Raw genomic sequence first — 12,193 nt, 5'->3', positions numbered from 1 at the left:
TTCTTTAGCATATTTCTCATTTAAGTGATTTTTTTTTTAGTAGATTGCTGTCCTTGTTTAAAAGGTCATGAAATTTTTCACAAGAATTTGTTAAATTATATTTCACACATAAAATGGCTTTCAAAGTCTCAACACTTAATTGTGATTTTTTTGATGTCCACACTTTATTTACCGTAGAAAAAACGCGTTCAGTCGCAGCATTAGTTCCTGGTAAGGACAACGTGTATTCCACAATTCTAACAACTGATCAACAATGCGAACTTTGATAAGCAGTTCTCGATAATCAGTTCTCAACAATTATTTGTTATTATTAAAGTTTAACGTTATAAAATTAATAAAAATAATATGAAACTCATATCCTGGCTAAATAGCCACATGGCCGCTGAAAACCGTATATTCCCTTCTCGTTCTCCCGCCATTCCCTAGCTTGTCATGCATTCTTTCCAAAAATCGGGACTTTTTTAAAACACCGCGCAACGCGGGACAAATTGTTAAAAATTGGGACTGCCCCGCCAAAAGCGGGACGTCTGGTCACCTTACTATATATATGTGCGTGTGTGTGTGTGTAGCTTAATCCTCACCTAAGGATATTTTTCCATTGCTTTTAGAGTGGAAGGGAGGAGGGGAGAGAGAGAAAAACATTTATGTGAGAGAGACACATGGATTGGTTGCTTCCCACAGGCGCCTGCAACCAACGTACATGACTTTCTCCAGGAATCCAACTGGGCGACCCTCACTTAGGTTCTTGGGCCGAAGCTCTAACCACACCGGCCAGGGCACGAACACCTTTTAAAAGTACATTTTAAAAGCGTGGTCTGGGGCTTAGTGATCAGGTTAGCTAGGCCTCAGCTTCCTGTCCTATTGGGCTCTGGGCTCTCTAGCTTTGCCCGTTTCCTTCAAGCTAACCTGGAGACTGGAGCACTAGTCCTCAATTTTCTTCCCAGGTTGTATTACATGCTGGGGAGCCAGCCCTTGAATGACGAACAAATACATCAGATTCCTTTCCTGATCTCAGGCTTCTGCTAAAGCTCCACGTGCCTTTTGCAAAAAAAGAGAAACACTCAGAAATTAGTCCCCGTCCCCACCTTTCAGCGGCCTTCCCTTCCACAACCATGCAAACAAAACCCAACTCGAAGCCTCCTTTCACATCTGAACCCACTAGGAACCGAGCCCACCCACCGCTCGGTGGAACTGCTGTGACGTCACCGCGGGGAGGCGCATGCGCCGTGCCGCCTTGAGGCCCCTTTTCCGCTCTTTTCCAACGAAGCTCCTTGTCCTCGGGTGCGACGAGAGAACTACAACTCCCAGCGTCCCGTGCGGTGCGGCGGACGGAAGGTCGGGATTGTGGTAAAGAGGCTCGTCGGGAGGATAGCGGGCCCGAGGGCTGGCCGCTCCTCCTTCGGAAGCGGTTTTGCATCTCTTTCTGCCCCGCGGCGTCGGCGGCGTCGGCGCTCACGCAGGGGCGGGTCACGGCGGCGCCGAGCGGGGTTGGGCGGGAAGGGAGGTCGCGGTGGCGGTGGCGGTGTCGGCGGCAGGGACAACAGCCACAGCGGCGGCCACGGGGGCAGCAGCAGCGGTGGTGCTGTCAGTGAGGCCGTCGGAGAAATGGGAGACCCCGGGCCGGAGGTGAGTGGGTGGCGGGGAGGGGAAAGAGGGGGGGGACCGCGAAGGGTTTTGTGTTTTGTTGGCCGAGGCCTGGTGCGGGGCGATGCCCTCGGCGGCTCGGCCGAGCAGGCGTTCGGGGTTGTTGCAGGTCTGAGCCAGGAACCAGCGGCAACAATGGCCGCCCCGGCCCCCGGCCGGGCCCCGAGCTCCTTGTTGTGGCTGCTGCTCCGCCGACGGGCCTGCTCCTCAGCGGGGAGCCTGCAGCCCTCGCTCCGGAGCCGAAGGGGCCTCCGAAGGGGCCCGCGGTTGGCTTTTCCGCCCTCGGGTCCCTGCCACTCCACGTATGCAGGATGCATGATCCGACTCCATGGAGTTCTGTGCTTAGTCGGGGTTTTGCGTGGAATTGTGCCCTTTAAGTTTCTTTGGAAGCTCTTCCTTTTTCGTTCCTTTTTGGGGAAATCTCTTCCCGCTCGTCCACGGCTGTATAGATAAGCGTGTTTTGGCTTATTTTTGTAGATAATAGGATCTGTCCCTCCAGCTGGGCCTGGGGCATCTGAGTCCACAACGGATGAAAACGAAGATGACATTCAGTTTGTGAGTGTAAGTAGCAACATTTCTGGGTTTTTCAGAGTCAAAGACTGCGTGGTAAGCGGTTATGGGACTACACCTCACCTGCTCATGCATCAAACAACAAATGTGTGTGCATGTCTGATGGGTACTAGACAGTGTGGAGCAGGGCGTTAGGAAACGGACCAAAGAGTTCTCTGAGCAGCCACGGTGGTCATCACAAAGACTGTGGGCCAGAGGACGTGTTGTGCCCTTAATCACTCTTCTCCGGCCTTCCAGAGGAGGGCCATTTTATACTGTGGCGAGGCAAAGCTCTGGTCTCTTAAGACTGTATTGAAATGGGTCAGGAGGATCTCCCAAGAGGAGACACACCGGTGAGGGAGAAGGGGCAGGATGTAGAAAACAAGGAGGGTTATAAGAACTCAATACTTGAGCTCGTAACATGGAGGCAGCTAGCTTGTAGGTGTCACAAATCTCTGAGGTCACGATATTACAGCACAGTACGGTTGATCATAATGCAGGTACCTGCATCACCAGGAACTTACTGTATTTTCTGAGTTTATTCCCTTTGAGACAGTTATGTGTGTACATTCTGGGCCTCCCTCTGGACCTATTGAGTCAGAATTTGAAGGTGGGGTCTAGGAATCTTCATTTTGGAGAAATGCAAGGATAGACAAATCTCTGAACCACACTTAAAGCATTGGTTTAGGGCAGTGGTCGGCAAACTCATTAGTCAGCAGTCAGATATCAACAGTACAACGATTTAAATTTCTTTTGAGAGTCAAATTTTTTAAACTTCTTCTAATGCCACTTCTTCAAAATAGACTCTCCCAGACTGTGGTGTTTTTGTGGAAGAGCCACACTCAAGGGGCCAAAGAGCTGCAGGTGGAGCCGCAGTTTGCCGACCACGGGTTTAGGGAAAAAGTGGGTCTGATGTATTTTGGGATGATTTTCACCCAAAACTGTTAACATATGACAAGGGCTCTGCTTAGAGAATACCTCTACTCTAAAGGACCCTTTGAATATGGTAGTTGAGGTTTGTTATTAAAGGTGTATAATTTTTCTTTAACAGAGTATATGACATGTATTTGTGTTTGGGACAACTTTGTAAAACTGGTTATTAAATAATATTCTATAGTATCACAATATTAGGGCCATTGTGAGGGTCAATTGTTGTGTTTTAATGGGTTTGTGTAGGAGTCTTTCACAAGAGCATGTGTGACTTTTTCTCCCGTGCTAGCATATATGGTGCTCTTTCATTTTACACTTTTAGTTTCTTTTTAAACTAAACTCATGGGAGGTCAGAAGAATTTTATCCTGCCCGCAGTCACTGTGACTGAAGTATATGCTTGGAAACAATTCCCTGGCTCTTTAGGACAGATATTTCAGGCTCTTCCCGAGTATTGATATATTTGTGAATGGAGAGTACTTATCTCGATATTTTGTGCAAATATAAGAATGACACAATTCTTTATGAACTACAGCTTACTTTGAAAGTCACAGATGGAATCTATTAAAATAAAATTTTAAAAATGTTTTTTGTGGTACTCTGGGATGAAGAATTGTATTGTAGCCTGTGACTAATATAAGCTTGTATTCAGCTGAATTTAACTCGTTTTATTTTAAATGTAGAGAATGTGTCATATCTTTCATCAGAATAAAAAAAATACACAATCAGTTTTGTGTATCCAGCTTGACACAACTTGTATTTATACCTTTTTTCAACTATAGATTCAAAGGTTTGAAAGTTCTAAATGGGCCAAAACCGGTTTGGCTCAGTGGTAGAGCGTCGGTCTGCGGACTGAAAGGTCCCGGGTTCGATTCCGGTAGAGGGCATGTACCTTAGTTGCGGGCACATCCCCAGTAGGGGGTGTGCAAGAGGCAGCTGATTGATGATTCTCTCATCGATGTTTCTAACTCTCTTTTCCTCTCTCTTCCTCTCTGTAAAAAATCAATAAAAAAAATATATTTAAAAAAAAAAAGTTCTAAATGGACAGATGAATTATATGTATCAAGTACAATTATAATAAGTAGTAGAAACTTATTCAACATTTCCTCTGCCTTTGTAGTGATAACACTAAATGACAATGATACCTGAATTCTATTTTAAAATTCATTTAGAAACAGACTTTTCTACTTCTTTCTGTGACCCAATCTTATCCTCTAGGTCAGTGTTTCCCAAAGTGTGGAACGTGTTCCCCCAGGGGTACGGGAAGAGTTGGGTGGAGGTACGCGTAGCACGGGAGTTGGGTGGGGATATGCACTGCACTGTGGTTAGCTGCGCCTAATTCTTCCTTCTCATGAGGACGAGGGGTACTCAGCGTTAGGAAAATTATGGTAGGGGTACACATATGTCAAAAGTTTGGGAAACACTGCTAATGCTTATCCAATTAAAGAATAAACAGTTCCCTGGTTAACTTAAGATTAATTCAGATACAGAAAAGAGCATTATGATGTCATTTCTTGATTTATTCTGGTTTGGATTTCTTAGTTTGCTGTTAACTAATTTAATTTTATAATCTTTGATCCACCTGATGGCACATCATTCTTTCTGTGGTTTGCAAAAATAGAATCTGAAACTAAACAGTATGCAGAAGGAAAGGAAAAATATAGATGTAGAGGCCCAAAATGACTCCTTTCATTTATATTTTATTGAAATTAACATTAAATTCAATTCATAAGTGTACTGTTTGACTTCTGCAAAGCCAGGACACCTGTGTAAACAGTGCTCAAATCAAGAAACAGAATGTTACCCTAACAAAAACTTTTCATTTAGGTCTTTTTTCTCTCATTTTCTGTTTAGTTTAGTGGCATGACTCTTTTTTCAGCCATCTTTATGTCTTTCTTTGAAACTAAGTATTTTAATTTACTCACAGAAAACTATTTAGCCTAGGAACCCATGACATGCTTTTTCACAGTGCTACTCTAGATACAAAGGTATAAAAACTGCTGAGGCAACCTATCATAAACTTGAAAGCAGCACATCAGCCTTGGCTGGTTTTGCTCCATGGTTAGAGCATCAGCCCTGGCTCTCAATGGTCATGGGTTTGATTTTTGGTCAAAGACTTGTACCTCCATTGCCAGTTTGATCTCCAGCCCCAGTTGAGGTATGGTGTGCGGGAGGCAACCAATCAACTTCGGTGTGTCTGTCTCTCTCTCTCTCCCCCCCCCCTCCCTCCTCTGTTTCCCTCACTTCCCCCTCCATCCCTTCTACTCTAAAAATCGGTGGTAGGATTTTTAAAATATCCTCAGGTAAGGATTTAAAAAAAAAAAAGAATAGCACATGAGATTTATGTTTCAGCCAAGATTGTTGGCTTAATGTGGAATTGTTGAACCTGTGGAAATAGTGGAAGATACTGAGGTACCCTATCTAATAAAAGAATATGCAAATTAACCATCACCCCCTATGCCCACAAGCCACGCCCACCAGCCAATCAGGAGCGAGTTTGCAAATTAACCCAACCAAGATGGCTACAGCCATGGAGAGAGCAGAAGGGAGGCTTGGGTTTCTCTGGTGATGGAGGAAGCCAAGCTTTCTGCATATCCTGACTGGACCAGGCCTCAGCTTAAGGCTACAAAGTTTGAATGATAGAAGATAAATAAATCCCAACAAAAATGGCAGCAGCCATGGACCTGGAGAGAGCAGGAGGTTAGGGTTTCCCCTGGCAATGGAGGAAGCCAGGCTTACTGTAAGTAGAAGTAAGCCAAAGCCCTGGCCTACTTTGGCCTCTGCTTAAGTCTACAAAGTTTTAATTATAGAAGATAAATAAATCCCAGGTACCAGGACCTCTACTTGGATTGCCGGTAGTTGCAAACTACCACAGGCCCCTTGCCCAGGCTGCCTCACACCCCAAGGGAACCCCTACCCTGATCCAGGACACCCTTCATGGCAAACCAGCTGGCCCCCACCCATGCACCAGGCCTCTATCCCATCTAATAAAAGTAATTTGCAGATTGACCACTCCAACACACAAGATGGCTGCCCCCATGAGGTCAAAGATCCTGCCCCCATGTGGACACAAGATGGCCAGCAGAGGAAGGCAGTTGGGAGGGACCAGGCGTGCAAGGGAGGGCACTTGTGGGCAATCAGGCCAGCAGGGGAGGGTGGTTGGGAGGGACCAGGCCTCAAGGAAGGGTGGTTGGGGGTGATCAAGCCTGTAGGAGAGGGGAGAACAAGGGTGACCAGGCCAACAGAGGAGGGAAGTTGGGAGCAAACAGGCTGACAAAGGAGCAGTTAGGCATCAATCAGGCTGACGGGAGTGGTTAGGGGGTGATTAGTCTGGCAGGCAGAAGTGGTTAGGGGCAATCAGGAAAACGGAGTCAGACATCCTTCGAGGGGTCCCACATTAGAGGGTGCAGGCTAGGCTGAGGGTCACCTCCCGCTCCATGCACAAATTTTGTGCACCAAGCCTCTAGTAATTTCATAAATAACTTGAGCACATAGTTCAAATGGTATTTCACCAGCAGTAGAATGGGTCATAGGCAAAAAAAAAAATAAGATATTTTTTGTCTGGGTGTTTTTAAGGGTTATAATTAGCTTAATAAATAATGTTGGAGCTCATAATATGCAAAGCCATGAATTAAGTACCTTGGAGCTACACATATTAATTGGAAATACATTTTACCCAAAATATCAGTATTTTAGTGTGGGACATGAAGTAGGAGATGAGAACTATGTAAATAATTATAGTAAAAAGTTCTTTTATAAAAAAAAATACATGGTGCTATCACCAGAAAAAAGTCCATCAGTTTATTACTTTGCTATAAGTAGTATTTGTATGTGTTTAAAAGGTTCTTTTGAGAAGAAATAAGGGAAAGCATCAAAATTAGAAAAGCAGTATTTTGTGTAGTTGTGGAAGATAAGAATTTTTTCCCTCCAAGTGTTAGAGGAAAGGATGGGCTAGATAGTATAGATCGCGAATTGTGGACTACATTTGAACTTAAAATAGGCATTTAGGAACCATTTGAAATTTTTGAAATTGGCAGGACTGAAGAAGTAAATTATGCTCCTAACTTACCTATATGGAAAAAAAAAATCAAATGAATTATTTAGAGTTTTAGATAAGATTTTTGCACGTGTGGTTAAATCCATATTTGTTTTAGAGTGAGGTAAGGTTTTTTTGTGTGTGTATATATCTTAGTGTATTGACAACACTTTCCAGTTAGTCGGCAATTGGTGTTTTGGATTTGTATGAGAATCAATTTTCTAATAACAGAACTTAAACTTTTCTTTATTAAAAAATTTTGTTTTTAAACTTAGATTATTAAGTCAATTGTGTTCATAATCTGTTTTGCTTGTACCTGTGCTTCTGCTCCTGAATTGTGTGGCCTTGGAAGTAGAATCCTTTGATTTGGTTTTGGTACAGAGAAGATGAGAATGACAGTTTACTAATTGATATATGGAGCATCCTATCTAATAAAAGTAATATATAAATTAACATCACTCTGCTAAACCCACAAGTCACGCCCACAAGCCAATCAGGATCACATATGCAAATAAACCTAACCAAGATGGCTACTGCCACAGAGAGTAGGAGGAGGCTTGGGTTTCCCTGGCAATGGAGGAAGCCTGCCGTTGCCAGCCTAGACCTCCACTCAAGGCTACAAAGTTTCAATGATAGAAAATACATAAATCCAAACAGAAGTGGCAGCAGCTGGAAAGACCGGGAGGCTAGAGTTGGCCCTGTTGATGGAGGAAGCCAAGCTTTCCACACACCCTGGCCAATCCAGGCTTCTGCTTAAGGCTACAAAGTTTCAATTATAGAAAAGACATAAACCCCAACAGAAATGGCTGCTGCCACTGAGCGAGCAAGAGGCTTGGCTCTGCTCCAGGCTACAAAGTTTCAATTGTAGAAGATAAATAAATCCCAGATACCAGGACCTCCACTTGGGTCACCAAGGGGCGTGGCTGGCCTGCAAACCACAGGACACTTACCCAGGCTGCCCCACGCCCCAAGGGAACCCCCCACCCTGATCCAGGACACCCTCAGGCAAATCAGCTTGCCCCCACCCATGCATCAGGCCTCTATCCTATCTAGTAAAGGAATAATATGCAGATTGACCATCACTCCAACACATAAGATGGCTGTTCCCATGTGATCAAAGATTCTGCCCCCATGTGGACATAAGATGGCTAGCAGGGGAGGGCAGTTGGGGGTGATCAAGCCTGCAGAGAAGGGAAGTTGGGGGCAACCAGGCCTGCAGGGGAGGGCAGTTAGGGGTGACCAGGCCTGCATAGGAGGGTAGTTAGGGGCAAACAGGCTGGCAGGGAGCAGTTAGATATCAATCAGGCTGGCAGGGGAGTGGTTAGGGGGTGATCAGACTGGCAGACAGAAGTGGTAGGGGCAGTCAGGAAGGCAGGCGAGCATTTGGGAGCCAGCAGTTCTGGATTGTGAGAGGGATGTCCCAGATTGGAGAGGGTGCAGGCTGGGCTGAGGGACACCCCCCCCCCCCCCCGCACGAATTTCATGCACCAGGCCTCTAGTATTCAAATAAAATACCTTGTAAATGGAGGACCGCATGCATGTATACTTGTTAAGGATATAAGCAGTCATAAATATTAGAAAGTATTGTATTTTCTCTTGGTCTTTGTGCTTTAAACATTACTTCTTTGGAGGAGTTTATTTTTTGGTTAGTGTTATAAGTTATTCAGAGTTGGGGATAATAGCAGGTAGTCCTTTTTCTCTTATTGAAAAGTATCTTATCTCAGAAACTTAAGTACCGTATTTTTCGGACGATAAGACGCACTCCCCCCCCCCCCCCCCCCCCGCCCCCAGAGGTGGGGGGAAAAAGTCCCTGCATCTTATGGTCCAAATATAGCCTACACATATACTTTAAAAAAAAAGTTTTTTTACTTGCCCGGCTCTGTGTGGTCTCTGTGTGCTTGCCCGGCTCTAAAATGGTTCTAAATGCTGCTGTTTACTTTACAGGGTTGATTACATGTGTTTATGACTGTGATGTTGGGTTTTAATGCACATAAAATATTTTAGGACACTATTTGCTTCAGAATCTTTTTTTCTTCATTTCCCTTCTCTAAAAACTGGTGCGTCTTATGGTCCGGAGCGTCTTATGGTCCGAAAAATACGGTAATAAGCATGGATTTAAAAATATTATGTATCAACCTAGCCAGTTTGGCTCAGTGGATAGAGGGTCAACCTTCGGACTGAAGGGTTCCAGGTTCGATTCTGGTCAAGGGCACATGGCCCGGGTTGAGGGGGTGGTGGGGAGGGCAGGGGACAGCCAATCAGTGATTCTCATCATTGATATTTCTATCTCTCCATCTCTTTCCTCTCTGAAATCAATAAAAATATATATTAAAAAGTAAAATAAAACACACTCCTATCAATATTTAAAAAAATTATGTATATTTTGAATTACTTCAGAGTTGCATTGGGCACACAGCCAGTTACGTGTTTAGAGAACCAGGTATATACCTCACTTAGTTTTCTCTTTTGTTAAATTGGATAATAGTAATTTAGTATTTCACCTTGTCTAGTAATTATGAGGACTCGATAAAATCATATGCATGAAAAATTTAGCACAATCCCTATACAGGGCAGGATGACAAATGCTACTGATTAGTAGAAAAATAAATGGGGTACTAAAATATTTTGATTCCCTTATTATGGTGGAAGTTTTTCTATATCCACTGTGGAAATTAGAGTATTTGTTTATAAAATAATCTTTTCCTTTGGGGTACTTCTCTTATTTTTCTGTTCAGCCTCTTTGTCTTTTTGGAGGTCTCGGACACTTGTTGTCTTTCTACCATTCTATCACGTACAACTCCATAGTTATTTGTTAGTAATAAATAGGTGTCCTAACTGACTCCTTCTTTTTCTTACTTCTGGATTACCTGTTCTGATTTCTTTTTATTCTTCTTAATTAGTGTGAATTATATGAAGTTGCCATTGCTTAGTTGTGCATAACAGTCCAATGATTCACTCCAGTAGTAAATTTCTGGTAGTTTTCTCTTGTCTGTTTTCATTTCTGCCTCTTCTAGAATTTTTTGACTTATATTTTAATCCTGTTTGTTATCGTTTTTCGTTACTCTGTTTTTTCTGCCCATTCTTCTTTTTGCTTTGTGCCTGTTACTTTCTTTCAACTCCCTTATTTCTTTACCTACTATCTGTGGAAATTCTGTCTTTACCTCTGTTTTTCTGGTAACCTGGGGACTTTCTTGGTGTTTCTTTCTTTCTTGTTATTTCTGTGGGCATGTAATAAAAAATTTTAATGCAAATTTCTTGAATAGTGCAAACTCAGATAATTATATGAACAGTAGAAGCTATTTTTATCTCATCTACTTCCTTTTTAGATTGTTTGATTTTGGGTAATATAGCTCTTCTTCCTGAATCCTAAAATTCTAGCATTTCCTCAAGCATCTCCTTGAATTCTTCTTTGTCCTCTTTGCTTTTTTTCTTTGGCTACAAATAGTTTCAATTTAAAGCTACAGTTAATAGACTTTTAGGGGAGCCATTCCCCAATCTCTATTCTCAGTTATTTCATACATCCAGATTACAGGCCTGCATTTCCACCTCTCTGCCAAATACCTCTGTGTACCATTGGCATATCACATCATTACGTGCAAAAGAATATCAGCATTGTGTTTCTGTATTCCAAATCTATATTAATGGCATTAGTATCCTTCTAGTTACCCAAGCTTGAAACCTTAGAAGATCACTTTTTTATTTCTCGTTGTTGTTGGGATTTTGTTTGCCAATCTTTGTGCTCCCCACCCTTCCCTCTCCATTATACCCATATACAGTATTTTCTTCTATATGGACCACCACACTATTCTTGCTGTCACCATTACTTTAGTTCTGCATTTTTATGTATCTGAACTGGTTAATCTGCCTTTCCCACTCTTTATACTTCTTTATGTGATTTACCTTGATGCACAAGTCTCATATGTTACTCCCATGTTAGTTTTTATTCTCTTTTGCCTATAGGATAAAATCAAGGCTTTTAAGTCTAGCATTCAAGGCTTGATTCTTAGAGTCAGTATGGATGAAAAGAAAAGATGGAGAAGAATTAGGTTTAATGTTTGACTTTATAGAAGTGGGAGATAAAGCTGAGCTCTTGGTCAAGGAACTCTGTGATTTTGAGTGTGGATATCTAACAAACCATTGATACCCATTACATTTGAAAAGTACTGGCTCATAATATCTGTGTTCTTATAGCCTGCTTCTGTATTGATTGACCTAGTCCCAATACTCTTACTGTGGTTTAGGCTCCTCCTCCTAGGCTTCATCATCATTTCTATTTCTTGTCGTCATTTTTATTTTATTTTATATGTCTTATTGATTTTTCACAGAGAGGAAGGGAAAGGGATAGAGAGTTGAAACATCAATGAGAGAGATACATTAGTCAGCTGCCTCCTGCATACCCCCTACTGGGGATGTGCCCGCAACCAAGGTACATGCCCATGGAAGGCCGATGCTCTATCCACTGAACCAAACCAGTTAGGGTTCGTCCTCATTTCTTATTCATGTACACACTTTGAATATTTTTCTCTGCATTCTGATTATTTTCTGCCAGCCATAAGGAATTCAGAGAAATTCTTGCCAATCCCAACAAACGTTGTTTAAAATGCTAGTTTAGTTTGAATAACTCTTTATGACTTGTTAATTTGCTCAATTCTTTCCTAGGAAGGACCATTAAGACCTGTTCTTGAATATATTGATTTGGTCAGCAGTGATGATGATGAGCCTAGCACCTCTCATAGTGATGTAAGTACATTATATTTGATTTGTATTTCTTTACTCCTGTCATTTACTAAGCATTCTCTGAAGAGAGTTATCAGATCAATGATGGTTGTGTTTATTACTTTAGAGGATGGCCTATTTCTGTTAGAGTGGGCCATATAGGTAGTCCAAGGAGTCCTTTGCCCAGAATATCTCCTACTTTTAGTTTTGTTTCTTCACTTTCACTGAGGGTGTGAAAGGATGACATGAAACAGGCAAGTTCTAAGCCTTGATGATAATATCTGATAAAAGGGAAATGGAATAAAAACTGTAAGCTTTTT

General features: G+C 42.6%; 1 protein-coding gene and 1 long non-coding RNA gene across 8 annotated transcripts in view; both read left to right on the top strand.

Moving 5' to 3' along the window:
• The first annotated feature begins 1,334 nt into the window (after nucleotides 1–1,334).
• ZNF451 (zinc finger protein 451) overlaps nucleotides 1,335–12,193 on the top strand; it is an 85,756-nt gene continuing 74,897 nt past the window's right edge. For 4 of the 7 annotated variants that reach the window (XR_004983923.2, XR_004983922.2, XM_045572680.1 and 1 more), the window contains exons 1-3: nucleotides 1,344–1,626; nucleotides 2,122–2,205; nucleotides 11,817–11,897. Coding sequence is in view for 5 of the 7 variants with exons in the window: in XM_045572680.1 (XP_045428636.1) it covers nucleotides 1,606–1,626; nucleotides 2,122–2,205; nucleotides 11,817–11,897 (186 nt within the window). In the remaining 2 variants the exon portion in view is untranslated. Of the gene's footprint in view, nucleotides 1,627–2,121; nucleotides 2,206–11,816; nucleotides 11,898–12,193 lie in introns of all 7 variants that reach the window. The other 3 variants (XM_036415485.2, XM_036415480.2, XM_036415482.2) reach the window with 3 other exon arrangements.
• LOC118706180 lies at nucleotides 5,364–6,670 on the top strand. Its single transcript, XR_004983927.2, has 2 exons — nucleotides 5,364–5,533; nucleotides 6,589–6,670. It is a non-coding gene; the product is annotated as an uncharacterized LOC118706180 (long non-coding RNA).

Source organism: Pipistrellus kuhlii, unplaced genomic scaffold (assembly GCF_014108245.1).
Source record: "Pipistrellus kuhlii isolate mPipKuh1 unplaced genomic scaffold, mPipKuh1.p scaffold_m20_p_5, whole genome shotgun sequence".
In the NCBI taxonomy this organism is placed as follows: Eukaryota; Metazoa; Chordata; class Mammalia; order Chiroptera; family Vespertilionidae; genus Pipistrellus; species Pipistrellus kuhlii.
This window is presented reverse-complemented; position numbering and strand designations above follow the sequence as displayed.